The sequence below is a fragment of the Lactuca virosa genome, chromosome 6, assembly GCF_052849685.1.
Source record: "Lactuca virosa cultivar CGN04683 chromosome 6, Lactuca_virosa_CGN04683_v6, whole genome shotgun sequence".
In the NCBI taxonomy this organism is placed as follows: domain Eukaryota; kingdom Viridiplantae; phylum Streptophyta; class Magnoliopsida; order Asterales; family Asteraceae; genus Lactuca; species Lactuca virosa.
Genome location: NC_136431.1, coordinates 12,652,295 through 12,675,593, shown reverse-complemented (window position 1 = coordinate 12,675,593; position 23,299 = coordinate 12,652,295). Strand labels below are relative to the sequence as shown.

The window sequence follows — 23,299 nt, the reverse complement described above, 5'->3', positions numbered from 1 at the left end:
GACTTGGCGGTCGCCTGTCTCGACTCATGAACCTGTTCCCCCCCCCCCCCCCGAGGGTCGAGGGGGATTGTGGTGTAGTTGTTACGCCTACCAGCGGAGGTTGTCATGGCATTGAGGTCCGCCTGCTTTGACGCTTCACCCTCCTCCTTGCGTAGGTAGCGCTCCACTCGTTCTTTTAGTTCGGCTCTTGTTTTGGGTTGTTTACCCATGATTTTTTGGGATAACGATCCCGACAACAGTCCCCAGGTAAATGCGCCTGCGATTAGCCCTTCGTCGTGACCTGGGACATCGCCTTTGTATTTCCGGAGTTGCATGAAGTAATCCTTGACTGACTCTCCTTCCCTTTGTTTACACCCAATGATTGAGTGGCAATCGCCTTTGTATTTCCGGAGTTGCATGAAGTTCGTTAGGAACAGATATTTCAACTGGCTGAAGTTGTTAATGCTGCCCGGTCGTAGCGTTTTGAACCATGTTCCTGCGTTACCGTCCAAGGTGGTAGGGAAGTACGTACACCAGAATCTCTCATCCAACTTGAGAGACGTCATGGTCCATTCGTACGTGTCGATATGGCTGTCTGGGTCGGTAGTTCCGTCGTACGTCTTAAGATGGGGTAGTTTAGCGGTGTTGGGGATTTCATACTCCAAGAGTTCTTCGACGACGGCGACAGAACACTTCGTGACGAGCAATCTTGGGTTGGGATTTGTTGGTTGAAAGGATATACTGGTTGTTGCATTGCCAGGAAAGGTTGTACGAGCATGTTGTTGTAAGCGCTCAGATCTGGTAACGGTAAGCCATACTGTGTGACATCCCCATTTTTCACGGCCAGAAAAGACCGATTTTGTTTATGCTTTATAAAAATCAGAGAACCTCTTTTAATAAAAATGTTGCGGAATTTGTTCCCAGAAAAACATGATAAATACGTTATCAAAGCATTTCCGAAGAAATGTATTTTTATCCATTTTAAAACATTTGGGATGTCATCGTCAATACAGAAACATAAGCATAAACATAACTTACATTCATTTACACTAGTGATCTACATCTCTTTTAAATCCCTCAGTGTAAAGTAGCTTCATATCGACACATGTGATACAAATAAGCTTGAGTGGGTCAGGTTGGGAAACCTCGTGAGTACATAGGGTTTTCAACCCACAATAATTTAATTATTATGTTTAAACATCAAACAATCAACCCAATTACCCATCCCCCATTATCTTCCTTACTCTTAAGGATCTACCCTAAGAATCATCTATCCTGCATTCGTTCATTTCGAAGCCCATTGCTTCCAGGGTTTATATGATAGGCACTAAGTCCATAGCTGCCAATACTTGTTCGTAAAGCACTAATTCCATAGCTGCTAAAGTTCATTCATCGGGTACTAAATCCATAGCTACCGGTGTTCAGCTAATAGGTACTAAATCCATAGCTACCAACGTTTATTTAACAGATATCAAGTCCATAGCTACCAATGTTTATTCTATAGGCACTAAGTCCATAGTTGCCGATGTTATTTGTTAGGTACTAAGTCTATAGCTGCCAATGTTCACTCATATCATCTTTCATCTCTCATCATTCATCTACCCATGTTTTACCCAACATATTCGTAGATATAAAATACATATACATTTTAAATTATTTTAAACATGTATAAAATCGTTCATCCAGCATAGAAAGCGAGTATTCAAATAATATGCACACATACCACGTAATTTATATAAAATACTTCATATCTATGTGTAAGATGAAAGTAACTATGCACTCACCTGCAATGGTGGTGAGTCAGTACTCGGACAGCACTTCGTTTACTTTAAAATGAATTTCCGTTGACAAAACCTAGTATCATTTCCACTAGAGTTTAGTCTAATGTTCAACGAGACTAATTAATAGTCTAACTATTATTACTATTATATAAGTGTTAAACAATACTCTTCACCCATTATGTACAGACAGGGGCCATACATGAAACACCCGAGGGCAGGATCATTTTGGCATATAGCACTTCTGAAATCCAACAACCCAGGCGGCCCTTCAAACCGGATTCCCCGTACCGCGAGTGGTTAAAACGATATTATAACGACACTTATATAACCCGTAATAATAGCTCAAATAATTATTATAAGGTCCTAATAACGTTACTATATTTAAATAAAAGCTATATTAAAAATTAGGTAGGCGTATCTTACCTACGAGGGGGTTTGGCTAGAAGCCGCGCTCTGTAGGGGCAGAACTTCCGAGCTTAAATCTCTTCTTCTCGGAGCCGTCGAGCGCTCCGGGGCTTTCTTCTAGCGCTAGGGGAGTTTTTGGAGGTTTAGAGAGAGAGAGAGAGTAGAGAGAGAAGGGTGGAGGTGTGAAGAAATGAGGGTGGAAGGGGTTGTATTTATAGGGTGAAATATGACTGAAATTAGTGCCACATGTCACCATCTAGTGGCAAGCCTTGGGGAGAAAGCAATGGCCAAGATTGTGCCACGTCACCCCTTTTGCAGCAGCACCCTGCCGACTTCTAAACCCCGTAACTTTCGCATACGAGCTCCATTTTCAACGTTATTTATATCCACGCGTAGGTAAAAATAAGATCTACAACTTTCATTCTGACTCCGTCGGCTAATCTCGACCGATCTTAAATTTAACAGTACGAGGAGATTATACTGTTAAATGTCCGCGTAAAATTCATAACTTCTACATACGGACTCCGTTTTCGTCTGTCTTTTTACCATTGAGTTCCTATTAATGAGATCTTCAATTCTCATTTAGGTCGCGTAGGGCAAAAACAGCTCAATCTAAAATTCGAGTTTCGGGTCGTGCACTGCTATGCCAAATTTTAGAAAATTCATAACTTCCTCATACGAAGTCAGATTTGGGCGTTCTTTTTTTGTATGTTCTCGGTTTAACGTATACTACAAATTTTGCTTAGATTTATAAGGCTAAAAAGTCCTCCATCGTAAATTCACTATTTACGTCTCCCGGTGCCATGCCGGTTTTGCCGAAAAACTTCGACGGGCCATAACTTCTTCGTTATAACTCGGATTTCGACGTTCTTTATATGTACGGAACCCTTGTAACATATACAACCATTTGGTTAAGATTACTCCTTCTAAATAATCTTCCATCAAAACTCATTTTTGATGCTTATTGTCTCTAAATTGACTAGCCCGAATCTGCGGGCGTTACATACTGGTTAAGTGGTTGGTTCAGGTTTGGGAGATTGTATGCCAAAGGGATTTGTTGCTGGATTAAGGGCGTCTGTTTTTGGGCCATGGGTATTGGTTGCTGGAGTATAGGCGTTTGCTGTTGGGCCATAGTTATTGGCTGTTGGGCAATAGGTGTTTGTCGGTAAAAAGGAGATGGCATCGTTGGTGTGGCGGCTGATGTTAGTAACTAGTGGTTTCGTGGTTGTGCTGCAGCGCTCGCATTAAGCATGGTCCCGTGTGCGTATAGGTTATTTGTGGAGGGTGTGACGGGTGTTATTTGGGTTCCATGAGGGGTGACGGTGTTGAAGAATGGAAAGGGCGTGGTGAATATCGGCCGGTTTTGGGGTAAGGTAGTATGTGTGATGGTGGTGATAGGAGTGAAGAGTGGGTCTCGTGGCATATCTATTGTAATTTGTGGTGGTAGGCCGTCGGGACTTGGTATGGTTTCAAGGTTTGGCGATGGGTCCCCTGAAGACGACGATGCTTCGAGGAATGGCGGTTGTTCTCCGGTAAGGGAGACGGTTGGGGTATCAGCTGGCTCCAGCGGTCCCATTTGAAGTATCGGACTGTGTGGCGTTTCCGATGGTTCTCCGGTTGCATTTTCCGCCATGATTGGTTGCACAAGGGGGACAAAGGGTGAAGGGTTTGTGTATTTGTTGTCACACAAACAGATGGCGCCAAATGATGCGACCTGGCTCCGAACCACTTGCTGTGAGAGAGATTCGACGTTCTTTATGCCTGAGAGGTCACAAGAAACCCGTCAGCCGTTTTCCGGGAGGAGGTCCCGGAAAGACGTTCCGACGGTCAAGTTAGTATGATGTGGGTTATAGCGAGAATAAGACGTGGAGGAGTGGAATGACTTGCCTTACCGGGACCAAGGTGAGGTCCTTTTATAGTGGAGATCTTCCTCGGTCCGTACTGGGGACCGGTACTGCAGTCCCGACAGGATCCGTCGCTCTTATTGGGGAGCCCTGCTCCACATTCGTGCTCATCCCGATGATTGGTCCAGGCAATTGTGCTCTGTCTGGACGCTTTATCGCCTGGAACCGTTGTCTCCGGGCTGTGGCTAAAAGACAATATTCTGGTGAGGGAGAGCCTTCTGTCTGGCCGCCTCGCGGGAGTCCGGGGTCGCTGAGTCGGCTCCCCGTCGGAGGCGCCTTGTCGAGGCTCGCCTGTTTCGGGCCCGCTCTAAGGGGCGTGTCATCAATATATATATATATATATATATATATATATATATATATATATATATATATATATATATATATATATATATATGACTTATCAAAGATGGAAAGTTTTTTTTTTAAAAACTCTTCACTTTTTTTATACAATCCTAACAGTAAGGGGAGATCAGAGCTAGTCTTGTTTTGATTAGATTATTCCATGTACCATGCTTTAGAAGCATGGCTTTGATTTGATAACGCATGGATCTTAAAGTGATAAGACCTAGGGGATAAATGCTTAAATTAAGGACTTAAAAGAACTAGTTTTCTACCTTCTTTCATAAGCCAAAGCCCACGAAAATTTTGGCTTCCCATATTCATATTCTTTCTAGTTTTTGCCTCTTAAAGTGTTAAGAACATAAAGATGAAGATGATACTTGAATATTCTCTTTTAAGGCAAACTAGTTTCTTTGTCTTAAGAGCTTAAGCGATTCTTTTATTATAAGAAGAAGACTAGCATCTTATCATGTAACACCTGATTCCTAGTATGTATTTTATTCAAGAATTGTATGTATTTTCTGGGACTCGACGAGTTGGAGGCCCGACTCGTCGAGTAGAGTCGAAATCCGCGGACAGTTTAAGTGACCTACTCGGCGAGTAGGTGCTGCTTGGGTAAAACCCTAAATTTAGGGTTTACACCCTATTTAAACACCTTATCTCAGCCTCCATCGTCCCTTATACTCCCAGAGGACATCATATCGAAACCCCAACCGCTTTTGTGTGTTGTAAGGACATTTTGGTGCTTTTTGGTGGGCTGTGAAGCTTGAGAAGAGGGAAGGAACTTGTGAGACCAAGGGGAAACAAGAAGATCCAGAGTTTGAAGCTCATTTTCAGCTTATTGGAGGTATGAAGCTGAACCTTTGTTTATAGATCTTGATTTTTGGGCCTTTTCCTTCATCTTTCTAAGCCCTAGAGAGGTGTTATTCGGGATTTAGTGTTGGAAGTCAGTGTATGCTTTAGATCCATGTCTATTGGGGGGTTTTATGGCACAAAGGTGCCCATTTTGTTGCCATGAACACCCCATGCACTTTGGAGGCCATCTTTTATGGCTTTTTGGTCCAAAGACCCCTTGCATGTGTACCAAGTTTGGAACTTTACGTATGAAATGGACATTAGGGGGCCATATCTATGGTTTTGAGGTGTTAAGACCCATTTAAATCGACTGTATAGTGTTGGCCAAGGATGGACTTGACGAGTTGTTCTTGGAACTCGGCGAGTCGCGGTGTATTGACCACCAAATCCTTTCTGTGGATGGACCAGTTGTTAGGGAGAAATTCCCTTAGTTGTTTAGACGCGTAAAGGGACCTGGGAATCATAGGACTCGGCGAGTGTATGAACAGACTCGGCGAGTCCAAGGCAATCTCCCAATCTTTGAAGATGGACTCGACGAGTTGTTCATACAACTCGACGAGTCATAGACTGGACACATTCTTATAAGGGAGATGAACTCAACGAGTTCAAGGATGAACTCGACGAGTCGGATGAAGATGGTCCCTATGGGTTGAATGAAGGAGAATCTGTCGAGTTCTTGCTAGACTCGACGAGTGGAGTCGGGGTTGGATCGGGTTAGTGGAGTATGGACTCGACGAGTTGGTAGACCAACTCGGCGAGTCAGGTCAACTGGGTATAGACTTTGACCAATGTTGACTTGCCTGGTTTTGGTATTGACCCTGGTTAGGGTTGTATGTTCGGTTTGATGACTTGAAGGTTGTCGTGTAGGGATTGAGGAGTCGAGGAGAGCCGAACTTCACGCAGAGGACAGTTCAGACACTGCACGACATCGAGGTGAGTTACCTTCCAGTAGTGGTGGGTCTACGACCACAATGTCGGCCCACTAGTAGGAGTTGTATGTTAGATGATTGTCTTTGTGATATTCATCTAGGTTTGCTACTACCTGTTATGTTTTATGTGCTAGCATGATATGATGTACGTGATGATGGTAGTAGTAGGGGGAGGTAGTCCCCAAGTTACCGGCCGATAGGGCCGAAGGGGTAGTTTAGTACCCAGCTATGTTAGATTATGATTACGTGACTGTATGTGATAGATCGGTCGAGAGGGCCGAAGGGGTAGGCCAGCACCCACATATGCTAGGCAAGGTCACCGGTCGAGAGGACCGAAGGGGTAGGCCAGCACCCAGATATGCTAGGCAAGGTCACCGGTCGAGAGGACCGAAGGGGTAGGTTGGGCACCCAGATATGCCTGGCAGTATGTATGTTATGTATGGTATATGGTATGATGAGGGAAACTCACTAAGCTTCGTGCTTACAGTTTTTAGTTTTGTTTCAGGTACCTCTTCAGCGAATGGGAAGGAGTCGGCGCGGTAGCGGCACATCATACTCACGCATGGTTTCCGCATTGAGTTTTCTGGGATTGTACTCTGATTATTACTATTATCCGATGATATGTTTTGAGACACGACGTAATGGTTTTATGAATTAATATAATATTAGCAATGCTTGATAAATGATTTCACATGATTACTTAATTAAAAATGAAATTTTTAGCCTTGAAAATTGGGATGTTACATATCAAGTTGATTTATTGTTGGTGGATATCTCTAGAGAACTTCTACCTTGAAGTTTCATTCTACACTTGGTCAACTTCCAATCTCCAATGAGAATCAAGGTCTTCAAAGGTTGTAACACTTTTCTTTTTATTCTTATTTTTATCTTTCTAAGTCTTGCAAAATGATCTTTTGGTGGTGATAAAACTAGTTTTTTTTTGTCAAAATCAAGGTCTTCCGTTGCCATATTTGTGTTTATGAAACAACTTTTGAATAAAAACCCAACAATGTTATCTTAATCCACATGAATATTTGATCGGAGGTTTACTGAGATCGATGCTTTTGAGAAACGAAAAAATTCAAAGAAATGAAGTTGAGACTTTTGAATTTCATTTTCAGCTTTTTAATTATTGTTTTAGGATTTAAATTATTGTCTTTGAATTTTTAATTATTTATCATTTATTTACCGTTTGTAGCAGTTTATGTTTTATTTTAATGAAATGTTATTTTTGTATTTAGTTTTAATTTTAAATTTTAAACTTTAAATTAGTAATGTTCAGTTTCAAAAATATACAAATTAAAAATAAATTGAGAGAGATGAAGTTTCATCTGTTATATGCAATATTCTAAATAACGTTAGACGTAGACTTGACGGCAATGTGAAGCCTCAAGCTTTTAACAAAGTTAATATCATATTATTTCCGTTTAATTTCGTTTAATATGACATTAATTCTGTTTAATTTATTTTATAGAAATATATAAAATATTTTTATTTTCTGTTAAATAAAATGAATTAAACAAAATTAATGTCATATTATTCATATGGTTAATTATCTTAACATGTGTAGCAGCATAATTAAGTATTAGCTACCACCCACTTTTTTAAATTTTTTTTGAAAAGTTTATGTCTTATTCAGAAATATATTCAAAATATGATAAAACCAAATAATTTTTTAGAATTAAATATCAAAATTTTTATATCAAAGCAGTATAAAATTTATTGTGCTTATATTATGAAATCAAAACTGAAACATATTTTTATCTTTAACTCAAAACCATATATTTATATTTTTAAAATAAAATAGCAACATACTATTATTTCTGTAATAATGTATTTTTTTTATAATAACACATCATTTTTTTTTCATATATATATATATATATATATATATATATATATATATATATATATATATATAATGAAGATAAATCTAAAAATTAAAAAGTAATGAAGTTATATTTTTATGCTTCAAATGTTTTTAGATAAAAATTAGAAAAGGAAATATTTAATTATGTATTATAGTTTGAATATTTTAGATAAAGTCTAGATAACAAAATTATTTAAATATTTAAAAAATATATAATAACAAACTTGTGAAAAAAGATAGTCAGAAATGTAAAAAGAAAAAAGTGAGAGACTAACATTGTAATGTTTCAAATGATCATTGTATAAAATTTCACAAATGATTTTTAAAGAAGTTTCACAAAATGACATAAATTATCGGAGACATTCTATCCGCACCATTATAAAAACCATTTGTAAAGGTCAAAACCCGTTAATCAAATCAATAAAAGTAAATGTTAAAAAATATATTGACTATCTAGTAATGATACCTAATGTATTTTCTGTGATATCTGATATAATTAATTTTGTTTATTTTTACTTTTTGGTTGAAACTAATTAACTTTTTGCCTATGTTTATAATTATAAAATAAAATTACACGATTGATCATCTATTTTTCAAAACAAACGTAATAATTAAAACTTTTACACGTTAGTTTCAGTGGTTTTAAAATTTGCATGTCATAGCCCTTTCTTTTTCTTTTTTTGCCATAGAAAAACTTTTTTACATTTTTTTTTTAATTTTATATTGTTATTTTAATTAAAATTTATTTATATATATATTTTTAAATTTTATTAAGAATCTCTCTTTCTCTCTCCAATAGGTGGTGTAGTTAGTTGATTATTAATCTTTATATATGTGATTAATAAAAAATATGATATTAGTCATTTGGATGGGATCTAATTTTTTTTTGCATTATTAATAACGTCACACAAAAACATATTTAAAAAAAAACATATATACAACTATTTTGTTTATCAAGCATGTGTACAGTAAATAAAAATTACAAATACTCATTGTAACATTTGTATGAAAATATGAGCTACTCCAGAATTATAGTAATGTCAAATTTTAGTTGAGAGGCTAATTATGGTATAACAGTTTTATAACAAAATACCATAACCAGGGACAAATCCATGATTTAAAAATGATATGACAAAATAAACTATTTTTTTTTGTTATGACTTTAGGTTATTGATAATATCATCTAATATAAATATAGTATTAACTTTTAGGCGAGGGCGTAATTATGGTACTAAATTAATCAAATTATAAACAAACAATAAAGTTTTTGAGTTTTTATTGTCAGTTTCATGTCTAATAATATTGGCATGAGACTTTTCAAAACTGTGGAGTTGCCTCTTATTTGTGAGCTTGCTTTGTAATTTACGAAAATATGAGTTGAATAGTTTTTTTTTAATTTTTTATATTACCTAGGTAAATATCATATTTTAGTGTTTGAAAAACACATATTATATGAAGTTCTAATAAATTAAAACATTAATTAAAAAATAAAATATAATTTTATAGATTTATATAACTTGAAGGGTATAAAGTAAAATATGATTAACTTTGGAGTATATATATGGACATCGTTTTATGTGACAAATAATTTGATATATTAATATTAATAAAAACTTTATTAATAATTGTAATTGATTTCAGGTTTTGACAAACAAGTTTCACACAAACATAGGGTGATTTTTGGCTTTATTAAAATGGTTTTTGGTGTGAATAACAACACCCAGATTGTCGTTATCTAAAATTCTGCAACTTAACAGATTCATCTAATGGACATCCACGGTAAAGACAATTTGTGTGTAAGGTTTGCTCCATAGGAACCATCCTAGAGGAAAAAGTTTCGTAAGGACCATCTCAAGAAAAATCTGTAAAGTTAAAGTACCATTAGTCAAATTTTTTCAAAAATATATAAATATCCATTTGGACTATTTTTGTAATTTATGTTAGAATTTTGAACCCAAAATCAATAAACAATACTCTACGGACTATTTTATACTTTACTCTAGTAAAATAAAATAAAAAGCACAAAGGAGGATGAGATGGCAGAAAATAAATGGAGGAAATAAAAAACAATGGACAAAATTGCAAGAATGGTCCCTGTGGTTAGGTCGAAATTGTTATTTTGGGTCAAACAGGTTTGGACTAGTACTTATGGTCCAAAGATTTTCATTTTCTTGTCATTTTGGTCCAATTTACTTTAAATTTTTTAATAATGACCATTTTGCTATTTGTTTTTACTTTTTCAGTTTTTTTATTTATTCAAATACTTTTACAATTAAAAGAAAAATAAAAAAGAAAATTTTTCTCTCCCATCTCTCTCTCTCTCCTCCCTCTCTCTCCATTAGAACCTGAAGCTTTCTGCATCTACTCCGAGCATCTAAATCACCACCCTCCACTATTCTTTCCAGAACCACCACCTGCAGCTACTATCACCCCCTCCTGTCACCACCACCATCAGATTCCACCATTATAAAGAATAAAAAATTAGAAATCATTTTTGTTTCTTGTTTTATCTTCTTGTAAAAGAAAAGTTGATCAACTATGAATCATCAAATATTAAACATTGATAACCAAAATCAAATTAGAAATCAACAATCTATCTTTGAATGTTCATCGATTTTAAAGCACATAAAACATTCAAAATCATATTACAAAAGCACTAATCTATCCAAGAACATTCATAAATCAGTTTTCAAAACTAGATGCAAAAGTCAGATGTTAAAGCAAGCCCTAGCGCACACGATGCATCACCACCAAGAAACCCTAGCCGCCATGAACATCCCAGATTTGTACAAAAATCATATTTTCCATCCTCTATTTCAGTAAGCCAATAAACCCATTTCCACGAAGCAGAAGATACTGATTACAAAAGGAGATGAGAAGGTGGAGAAGACGATGAACAGTTCCCGTATAGAGCTGGTACTAATTTTAAAGATATGGACTGGAGAGTCACAAACACCAGAGAAAACACACACACAATGTATTGAAGATCTGAATCGGAGGGAAGCCGACATAAAAGATCGATAAAAACCACAATACAAAAACGGGCTTAAAACTTGGATTTTCCGGTGTATCTGAGGTCGAAGATGTTGGTGGTAATCAAACCACCGATCTATTTTTCCCGGCGCTCTGGTCTCGTGGATGGTGGAGCTCGACGGAGATGTTTGGGCTAGGGGAGAGGATCGATGGGTGAGAAAGGAAAAGGGTGGAGTTGGGTTTTGAAGAAGATGATGGTGATGAATTGAGTTCTTGGTATTAAAACAAAAGTTTCCATTTTATTAGAGAGAGAGAGAGAGAGCGAGAGAGAGAGAGAGAGAGAGAGAGATTTTCTTTTTTATTTTTCTTTTAATTATAAAAGTATTTGAATAAATAAATAAAAAAAAGTAAAAAAGTAAAAACAAAGGGTAAAATGGTCATTATTAAAAAATATAAAGTAAATTGGACCAAAGTGACAAGAAAATGAAAACCTTTGGACCATAAGTGCTAGTGGCAAATTCGACCTAACCACAGGGACCATTCTTGTAATTTTGTCAAAACAATGTTGGTTTTTGTATGGGTATGTAATAAACTAATAAAGATAAAGGGAAAACTACAATAAAGTCCTTACATATTGACCTCATAATCGATTTAATCCCTATATATTTTTTTTATGCAATTAAGTCCCAAATACCGGTAATCGTATTCAATTTAACCCTTTGACCGGGTCAACAGGTCATCTAACTTTAAAAAATTACATTTTTGGCCCAGATTTCAAAATTTATTACAAATTTGGTCCAAAATTTACACTTTTGGCCCAGATTTTAAATTTTGTTAAAAATTTGGTCCAAACTTTACCCTTTTTGCCCAAATTTTAGAATTTTATTATGAATTCATCCTAACTTTAGTTTTCTTTACAACTTTTTTTTCTCAAAGAATTGTTTCTAATATGTTTTTTCTTTATAAAATCATATTTATACAAAAAAAAACGTATTTTCACTTAAAAATCTTATATTTTCTATATAAAAACTTTTTTTAAAAAGTTTTTATAGAAAATATCTAGTTATAAAAATAAATATTTATTAAGTATATAAATATATACAAATCGGTTTTTATAAAAAATGTATACAAAAACGTATTTTACAAAAAAATGTATACAAACACCTATTTTATCTATATATATTTTTTTATAAAATCGTGTTTTTTATATTTTTTTTATAAAAACATGTTTGAATATATTTTTATATAATACATGTTTGTATACATTTTATAAAATATATACAAACACGATTTTATAAAATATATACAAACACGTATTATATAAAAAATTATTCAAACACGTTTTTATAAGATGTATACAAACACGATTTTATAAAATGTATACAAACACGTATTATATAAAAAATTATTCAAACACGTTTTTATAAAAAAAATATAGATACACACCTATATATATATATATATATATATATATATATATATATATATATAGGTGATAGGCGTTTGTATACATTTTTTTGTAAAATACGTTTTTGTATATATTTTTTTTATAAAAACAGATTTTTATATATTTATATACTTGGTAAATATATATTTTTATAACTAGATATTTCATATACAAAAACTTTTTAAAAAAAAGTTATATAGAAATTATAAGATTTTTATGTGAAAATACGTTTTTTTTGTATAAATATGATTTTATAAAGAAAAAACATATTTGAAACAGTTTTTTGAGAAAAAAAGTTGTAAAAAAATTAAAGTGAGGATGAATTCATAATAAAATTGTAAAATTTGGGCAAAAATGGTAGATTTTGGACCAAATTTGTAACAAAATTTAAAATCTGGGCCAAAAGTGTAAATTTTGGACCAAATTTGTAATAAAATTTGAAATTTGGGCCAAAAATATAATTTTTGAAAGTTGGATGACCTGTTGACCGGGTCAAAGGGTTAAATTGAATACGATTACTGGTATTTGGGATTTATTGAATAAAAAAAATATATAAGGACTAAATCGATTATGAAGCCAATATATAGGATTCCAAATAAAAAAATTTGAATTGTTTGAGTTCCTCGTTGACCACTATTGAAAAAGTAAGAACACTATTTTCATTCTTCCCCATCGATTACATCTAATTAGACTTTGTAAGAATGTGGATTTTCGGAAAGAAAGGGGAATCGGGATTTTCATCTTCTTCAACAGCGGAGGAAGTTACCAATGGAATCGATGGATCTCGTCTCACCGCCATTGTTACCGGTACGACCTTCCTATCGCTTTCTATTTCAAGCTTCACTTCACTTCAATTAATGAAGTCAATAATATCGTTAGGGTTTTTTTTTATTTATTTATTAATCTCAAAATTCTTACTCCATTGATGTCAAAAACTGAACTATGTTCATCAACTAATTTGTAAACCATACTTAGGAGCTACCGGTGGTATCGGAGCTGAGACAGCACGAGTCCTTGCTCTACGCGGTGTACATGTAGTTATGGCAGTAAGAAACACCGAAATCTGTAGAAAAGTTAAAGAAAATATACTTACTGAAACACCTGATGCTAAAGTCGACATAATGGAGCTTGATCTCAGCTCTCAGGCATCCGTACGGGATTTTGCAACCAGATATCGTTCTTCAGGCCTTCCCCTACACATTCTAATGTAAGAAACCATACGCTACATTGACTTTCTCTCGAAATCTATGAAAAATTTAGGGTTTTTTGTTTGTTGTTGTAAGTAACAACGCAGGGGTTTTGGCGCCAAAATTCACGCTCTCGAAGGACAAAATCGAACTACATTTTGCAACAAATCATTTAGGTCTGTTTGGATGCAATTGGATGTTTACACCATTTCTACGATACCGATGATTATTGCGAACGTTTCAATCCCTGGTTTTCTTGGTTCATTCAGGTCATTTTCTTTTGACGAATCTGTTGCTGGAGACGATGAAGATTACTTGTCACGAACAAAAAATTGAAGGAAGAATCATCAACGTATCATCCGAAGGTCATCGTTTTGTGCGCAAAACAACTTTCTCTGATCAAATTAACAATGAATCAAGGTAAACAAAGAACAAAATTCCAATTTTTTTCATCATAGAAGACGAGGTCGATGGTTAATTTATTGCAATTTTATGTGCGATTGAACTTTGCACTTTGCACTATGCAGTTATAACCATATATATGCTTATGGATTATCAAAACTGGCTAATATACTTCATGCGAAAGAACTATCAAGGCTTTTGAAGGTGATTTTGGTTCTATAATTAACTAGCTTTCTATATAAAGTAATCACGTTTGATTTGGGATTATGCTAAGTGCTAATCACTCAATTCCAATCAGGAGGAAGGAGTCGATTATATCACCACAAACTCATTACATCCAGGATTCATTATCACCGATCTTTTTCGTAACTATAGTATTTTGTCGGGTATGTATATATAAAATCCTACAATATATTTTAACCAAAAAAAAAATGTTTTATATATCATTTTTATTCACGCAGTTATCTTCAACTCTGTTCTCAAATACCTGGCAAAGGATGTTTCACAGGTTTGTAATTCAAATTTGATTTATTGAATTTGGATTTTTTTTTTTTTTTTTTTACTTGTTACTCGATTTTGTTTTTTATAGGGAGCTGCAACTACATGCTATCTGGCATTGAATCCAAAGGTGAAGGGGGTGAGTGGTGAGTATTTTTGTGACAGTAATTTGGTAAAACCATCGTCCAAAGCTGCGGATCCTGAGTTAGCAAAGGAGTTGTGGGAGTTTAGTTTGACTTTGACCGCCTCTAAATGATTTACACTTACTCGGTTTTTTTTTCATAAGTTTGGGTACATTGTTCATTAAACTATTGGTCCATGGAACAAAGGTTTGAGCAAATACAATTTGTATATAATTGATTAAACTATTTGTCTATTGTAAATTGATGAACTAAAGGCAAACTATAAAAATCTTTAAAAGAGGTTACAAAATTGTCATATCTTAAAGATCATGGTGATGATTTATTTAACAAACTGAAATTGTTACAAATTTTTTTTTAACCAGTTAAGCATAACACAATTAATGCATTAAATTTTTTAAAACTGATAATAAATTATCTAGTTTCTTGTCTAACATATAAAATATTGCTGATTGTTCCCATGACCATTGCCGCAATGGAAAGAAGGGTTTAAAAATTAAAACCGTTAAAATCTTATTTGCAATTTATCATGTCTCAATAGTGATTAAATGTTTTGACTTTAATTTCAATTGAGAAAGAGTTTCTTGAAAATATTGATTATGAAAGTATAGTACTTTGTTGCAGTTTCAATTTAGTATTTAATGAGTGAATATGTGCATAAGGTGCTCCGGTAGAAAATTCACAAGGTGTTTGTTATCAACTTTAATTTTTAAATTTAGCGGAACGAGTGTACTTCATAACATTTTACACACATGCATATATATATATATATATATATATATATATATATATATATATATATATATATATGTGTGTGTGTGTGTGTGTGTGTGTCCTCAATTTGATTTCCGCACAAAGCCTCTGAAATGTCACTGTCGGGTTTGGTTTGGGGATGACAATGAGACTTGTAATAACGATCCTAGACGAATATCTATTATAAGGTTGTATCCAAAATGGTCTCGTCACGTTAGGTGCTCGGTTAGTAAATAATCGCCAAGTTCAAGGTTATACCCTCAGCTATCCCATTTATGTTGTTAGTTGTTCGTCATTCTAGCTATGCAGAATATGCAAGATTACATGTTGTAATCTTGCAATCTGACTTGGTTTGTTATTTCTTCATTTGTTGGTATGTTATGTCCGCTACTAATATCAAAACAACTATGACGGTATCGATTTTCGGGTAGATTGTTTTGTTTTCTGTTTTTAGATTTCAATATGTATTGCACTTTTTTGTAAATTGAAATAATAATAATAATAATAATAATAATAATAAATATACAAAAATGGTGTTTTTTCCAAACTCAGCTTCATCAAATCCGATTTTGATCCATCCTATCTTGTTCCTATACATTCAAATTATTTTCTACAAGTCCGGTTTGGCTATAATTCGGTTTGACTTTCTTTGACCATTATCCAATCCGGTTTTGAAACCGATCCGGATTCCAAAAAAGTCCGCACGGTTTGTGGACATGTACATTGAAGACTGCTTCAGCCCACACAAAGACTCAAGCCGGATACCATGATTTCATTACCAACACCTAAGCAACCCTCATGTGAAGCGGTGAATATCACTTGAAACTCGTCACAATCCAATTTCATTCACCGGTTTTTTTGCAACTTTATTATTTTCTCGGATATGCATGCAATCCGACATATATGTTGACTATAAACATGCTTCAAAAATCGTTTAGTTTAGTTTGATTTGGCCAACTTAAGTGATTATTTCACTTGGTACTTTTTAACAATTTTGTTTGAAATAATGAATCAATTATATTAAATATATACAATGACATTTTATACACAAAGAATCAAAATCCTTTTCTTGAGCTTTCCCAAACTTCCACGGATTGTTGATCTTTTCTAGTCACAAACATTTTGTTTCCACTAAAACCCAAATTCGTAACCCTATTTCCTCCCAAATCCTTTGTTCTTCCTAAAACATTCTTTCTAAAAACTCTTTCATCTTTGCCATTTTTAGAACCACCCATGAAAACTTCCGACCATACCTCCAATTCACCTTCTTTACTACAAAACACCTGATTTCCATGGCTTTCAATCTTGCAACCAAACCCTTCTTTCTTCCCTTTAATTGTCTTCTTCGTGTCACCAAGACAATTCCATGAATTATCAGAATCAATGTGCCTGAAATCAATGTATGACACATCACCTGAGTTTACCCCAATCTTGAAAACAGCCGAAAGGGTGTCTGAAACTGTGATATCTGAAAAACAATCGGATTTTTCTTTGATTTCCCACACGATGTTGCCAGATCTAATGTCCAAAAACTTTATGTTTCCAGAAACCCCAGATGCCCCACTATGAGATCCTGACGCCATTAACAGATTAAGGCTAGAAACCCAGCTTAACTTTGTCGATGGAATCGCGGAATCAAGATCAGCACCAAAGATTTCATTACGTGCAATCTCGGAAACGACTCTGAAACCATCGTTTATGTCATAAACCATGATGGAATTTGAATTCCTACGACCTGATTCGAAACTTGTAAATAAGAACTCAGGGGAACTCCCGATTGCTTGAACAGTTGAGCTTGATCGAGTCATGTTTTCCCAATTCAAACTTTGCACAACAGAACCCATATCAAGGTTTATAACTTGCAGCCCGGAGAAATCAGTCGCGCCTGCTGCAACTACGTTCGATGATAACGATAACAAAGAATCGATAGCTGTGAATGGGGTCAAAATTGTTGACTTTCTTCGCAACGACCAATCAAAAGACGTGATTTTGCTTCCATGCGCGACATGAGCTGAGCCATAAGGTGTTGTCGCGATAACTGAAGGTGAATCTCTGCCACTAAGAGGCAAAATTGTTGATTTTTCGAGATTGAATGCGTCGAATTGAGACGGGTTTGAGTGAGATTGAACAAGAAGATGATCAATCCCGTAAAACTCTGCTTCAGAGATGATATCTTGGATGTCGAAAGATTTAGCTTTCGATGGGAAATTACCAGTTCGTAAAACGGAAAGAAGGATTGAGAAAAGATCAGGGTCTCTGTCGATAAACGGGATTTGATCGTAAGAACTGAAGAGATTGGAGAAGAGGGTGTTGGAGCCAGCTAGGGTTAGGGTTTGTTTGGTGGTTTGAAAGAGCTGACCTCCGACGTCAATTGTGACGACATTGGTGGATGAATGGTGGTTGGGTTTGTCAAATTTGTGATTATTGTGGGAAAACGCAATCGAGAGAGGGCCTGATTGTGAAAAAGGAGGCATATTTCAGAAGAATTGAGTAAAAAGATGTGATTCTTCTTGAAGAATTGAAATGGGGTTTGGTGATGATGCTGATGAAATGGGATTGTTGGGGAGGGGTTTGGTTTTGTAGAGGTGTTTTGGGGGATGAAGGTGCTCTAGAAGGGGGAAATCTAGTGGTCAACAATGGTGGCCTCTGGTTTGTTTTTAATGAGACCCAAAGTAAAGACCAGACTTTTTAGGAGGTTATGTTGACTAAAATTATGCTTTCGATTCGAAACTTCTTGATATTAACAGTCAATCCAAAAGATATTTTTATATTTTTCTAATATTTGCTCAAACATATGATAACGGTAAACAATAGTAAGAACATCAACAATAGATATCGGTAATCTTATTGAGATAAAATAAAGAAAGATAGCTGACATCTATATTTAACAAAAAATCAAGAAAATAAAACCAATATATCATATAGTCTAGCATGAGCTTAAAAACATAAACATGTATACGTATCTATATTTAACAAAAAATCAAGAAAATAAAACCAATATATCATATAGTCTGGCATGAGCTTAAAAACATAAACATGTATTCGTATCTTTTCATTCACATAAATTATCAAATCATGTGGATACATATATTATTTCACTTACAAAGAAAATATACGAAACAATTTAAAAGTATACAATTACCTGGAAAATAAGCATGATAAACAAATGGTATGAAAACTATAAAATGACAAAATAATTACATTTAGTGATTGATTTAACATTAAAAAAAAAAACAGTTTTTTGTTCGGACTACAAAATTAATATGTACGTTTGCATGACTTTACCAAACGATTACAATATTTTTTAACCACTGATTTTGTTTCAAGAGATAAAATTGTAAATAACAATACATATTTTGATTTGTCTCACTTATGTCATTTTCATTAATATAAAAGTCTCAGTTAGCCGTTATGTACTGATAAAATATTTTATATTCAGATTATAAAATGATAAATGTCAGTTATGAAATTAATAATAAAAGTATAAAACTTTAGTCAAATAAAGAAACTTTGAAAGGTTTCTTGAGCAATGGATAAAGAGGAAGCATCATAGAAACTGACCTTCTAGAATTTGGAAAAGCTTCCATTTCACGTCATTAAACTTTTTAAAGACTCTTTAAAGTAATATATTTACGGTCCATGACATGTTATGCATTCACATCCATTTTTTGGCTTCCACCTAAGCTTCATATAGAATGGATATAAAATTTGGCTATGGTTGGCGTACTAGCTGAAAAGCTAGCTGTTAAATAAAAAACTAGCTGATAGCTGGAAAGCTAGCTGATAAAAAATAACGTTTGATAAAACTAGCTGAAAAGCTAGCTGAAATATATAAAATTACATAAAAGGACATGTAGGAGTATGTGTTTCTATAATTAATTAAGGGGTGTATTTGGAAAATTTTAAAAAAGCTCCTAAAAAGCTAGTCTAAGTAGCTTTTCAAAAAGCTAGCTTATAAGCTACTTTTTGGCTTGCCAAACACGACAACATAAAATAGCTCGAAAAATAAGCTAGTTTATCAGCTAGCTGTGGCACGCCAAACACAGCCTTTATCATGACATCAACAGGGGTGACAAATAGATGAAAAAGTAAAAATGGAAAAAATTAGATTCTCTCTCACTCCCCCCCCCCCCCCCCGCGTCACAAAAATGTCGTTTTATCACCTCCTCCTCGGCATGTCGTCGTCCGGGACGGTGTATGCCACCATTATCGAGCAAATGACAGCTCTACTCCTCTTAGTGTAAGGCTAGAAGGAGTTGTGTCATGTTTCCCAAACTAAAAGTGATGTTACATAGGCGTCATCATATTTTTGTCACACATCTTGTCATTTAGGAACGGTGGGTTGTCACACTTTTCATCAATTTAAATTTAACATTTTTTTAATTGCAACAAATAATAATAATAATAATAATAATAATAATAATAATAATAATAGTAAAAAAAACTTAAAGTCTTAACCTTACACACTTCAAAATGAAAATAAACGTATAAACATAACTAGTTAAACACTTAAAAAAAATAAAAACGTAAACCACCATAGTTACTACAAACTAAAGGACATATTCAACAAAAAATTGGTCTTCTAAATCATCGATCGGTTCTGCGTTAAGACCAACATGGTCAACAGTGCAAATATGTTTCATCGAGTCTTTGCAAAAATCACGATGGATCTCAACATCATGAATTATTTCTCTTCTTGCCAAGTACTCTTCGCTTCCAACCTCAAATGCGTGCGTCGGTGGAACGATCTCGTTTACATTATACTCATATATTGCATTTCCCTCATCTTCGAGAATCATATTATGCAATATGATACAACTATACATCACCTCACCCATTTTCTTATTTTCAACAAAAGTCGCAAGGTATTTTAGTATATGCCAACATTTTTAAGAGCATTAAACTCTCATACAACATCTTCATCGCCTTCTCTTGAGCTCTCTTAAACTTCAACCTCTTTCGATCATTAGGACAAGACAATGTCTTCACAAAACAACAATGCTTTAGATAGATCCCGTCCATGTAACACTCCAATTCAGGTATTGCCATTATAGACCTGGAAGTTTTTAATATATCATTTTATGTCCCTTAAGTACGTTGGGCGTACTTCATGAGTACGCTTAGCGTACCACGAATCAATGAGCGCGGAGGGTTAGCACGTACGTTGGGCGTACCAAGAAGACGCGGGGTGTATGTGACGGGTGTGCAAACCCTAATATTCCGGACTTGAGACTTATATAAGCATCCTTATCTCATTGAGCTCCACCCTAACCAGCCTCCCTCACCTTCAAACGTCCCTAAAAACCCTAGAATCATTTGAGAGTGTGTTTTGAGCTTAAGGAGTGCATTTGTGGCCATTTTTGTGTCCATTCAAGAAGGAGGAGTTGCTAAAGCAAGCTTGGAGTGACTTTGGGCTTCAATAATCTGCATCTAGTTCACCTTGAGGAGCTTCTAGAGGTATAAAGCTTTGATCTTGCCATCTTATTCATTAGATCTAGCTAGGGTTTTCTAGTTTGTCCCTTTAGTTGGTTTTGGACCTCCTCTTAAGAGTTGAGCGACTCCATAGGCTGAAAAGGTTAGATCTGAGGTCCTTTGGTCCATTCATAACATAAAAATGAAGTCTTGATGGGTGTTTTGACCTCATGCATAAATTAAAACCCTTGGAAAGGTCTTAATGGGTTGTTGGGAACATATGAGACATGCAAAGGCATAAAGTTGCCAACTTTATGCCCTAGGTCGTCTTAATGAGCTTAGATCTGACTATTGAACGTGAGAAAATCTAGTATTAAGCACTTAATGGAAGAAAGTGCTTAATCTGTTAGTACGCTGGGCGTAACTTAGCGTACGCAGCGCGTACGACCCAGGGACTCAGTACGCTGCGCGTACCAGGGTGGTACGCTAGGCATACACACAGTAGATGGATTTGGTCTTGGTTTGGGCTTTTAAGCTTTTGGGCCTTGATTAGTCATTGGACCTGGTCACGTTTTGGATTGGTAGGCCAACTTATCTGTTTTGGGCCATGGTTTCTAGGGTTGGGCCTTATCGGGCCATGAGGCCCATTAATGATAATTAGACATGGACTTTGGGCCCAATAGCAAAGGAAGGCTTTTGGGCCATTGAGAGAGGACTTGGGGTTTGGACTCTTCAATTGGATTGTGTTCAGTGCTAACCTTGAGTAATGTTATTATTGTTCAGCACGGGTGGTTACGGACTGTTAGGAGAGCAACTTTCGGATTCAGCAGACAAGGTGAGTCTTCTCACCATACCCATGGGTCTAAGGTACCAAGGCCGTCCCATTTTATGTGATGTGGATTGTTGATTGATTATGCGATATGAGACTATGACATTTGCATGGAAGACCACATGGGGGTTCCCGTGGCATTTGGTATAAGACCTTGGAGGGTTTCCATGGCATCCTAGTATATATGTTTGTATAGTTTGCATTATGTCTTGTTTGGTAGTGAATACCTTGTGGGGGTTCCCAAGGCAGGAAGACCTTGTGGGGGTTCCCATGGCAGTTAAGACCATGTTGGGGTTCCTGTGGCATTAGGTGTAAGACCCTAGAGGGTTTCCATGGCTTCCTTATATATTGTATGCATGACTTATGTGATATGTGTAGCTTTATAGCTAATATGATATGTGTCATGTGGATTGTGTGTAGGGTATGCTCTGGGGGACTCACTAAGCATTAGCTTACAGTTTGTGGATTTGTTTCAGGTACATCTGAGCCCAAGGGAAAGGGTAAGGCTTGATGGCGCGGCGTGCACTCTCACTCGGGCATTTTATGGGACACTCTGATATTTTGAAATAAAGTTGTATTTGATATGGTTTTGAAAATAATTGTAACAGGTTTTTGTGGATGATGAAATTGTGTTTTGGATAATTAAAAATGAAAAATTTCTTTTGAAAAATTGGGTCGTTACAAGTTGGTATCAAAGCCTTGGTTTGAGGGATTCGGGCACACTCTCGGGTGTGTCAGGACTCAAACTAAGGAAATGGTAAAAATGTTTTCAAAAAAATAAAAGTTAAAAATTTTGAGTCTGGAAAAGAGGAGAGTGCAAGGCGCGTGATCGGCCTATCCAAGTAAGTAGTTCCCCAATGTGTTAGCCATGTTATACTGATATTTGAGCTTTGATAATCGTATGGATTTTGCTATCTGTATGCTTTTAAAATTATATGCGATTAGGAGCTTATAGCCTTAGAATGATTGATTTGGCCTTATTTCCTGTTCCTTGTGTGGTTGTGGTCCTAGGGTAGAATCTCTTATTCGAAAGTCTATTTGATCCTTTTCTGTGTATAATTTGCATGCATAAAGGCAACCTGTTATGAATAGTCTGTTTGATGTGGGTAGGGCAAATCTTAGGACAACCTGGGATTTGGGTTATGCGGTGGCTTGTGGTATATGATTTATTTTTGGGACGAATTGGAGTTATCAGGTAGAGCTTTGGGGAAAGGTACAGGTAGGTGTGGAAGGTAGTATTGGGCCCGTACTACTAGAAGCACATGACATGTACCTGAACTAATGTTAGATCTGACAGCTCTAAGGAGGACTGGTGTGGGAAGATCCCCTATATAGATGTCCTAATTATTATGGTTTATGACATTTCAGTTCAACATGGTGATGACACGATTTGGGACAGGGGAATCAGGATCGGGATCAGGGTCTGGATCGGGATCGGGCAGCGGTACCGAGCCCATTGATGAGAGGCTGCGCGAGATCATTGCAGCCGAGGTTACGAAAGGCATCCTTGATGCTACCCCCGTGATCTTTGGGACGGTCAAAGAGGGTATGATGGAGATCATGGAGGAGAGGCTCAGGACATTCAAAGCCGAG

At 35.6% G+C, this 23,299-nt stretch overlaps 1 protein-coding gene and 1 pseudogene across 1 annotated transcript; one reads left to right on the top strand and one right to left on the bottom strand.

Moving 5' to 3' along the window:
* Positions 1-13,111: 13,111 nt before the first annotated feature.
* Positions 13,112-14,937, top strand: LOC145119442 (short-chain dehydrogenase TIC 32, chloroplastic-like). Its single transcript, XM_079055107.1, has 8 exons — positions 13,112-13,292; positions 13,461-13,692; positions 13,769-13,848; positions 13,942-14,092; positions 14,200-14,278; positions 14,373-14,460; positions 14,536-14,582; positions 14,664-14,937. Exons 1-8 carry the CDS (start codon positions 13,187-13,189, stop codon positions 14,826-14,828), a joined length of 948 nt encoding a protein of 315 aa, XP_078911233.1. The 5' UTR covers positions 13,112-13,186; the 3' UTR covers positions 14,829-14,937.
* A 1,520-nt stretch (positions 14,938-16,457) lies between these two features.
* Positions 16,458-18,087, bottom strand: LOC145119861 (BTB/POZ domain-containing protein At5g41330 pseudogene; annotated as a pseudogene).
* Between the last annotated feature and the right edge of the window lie 5,212 nt (positions 18,088-23,299).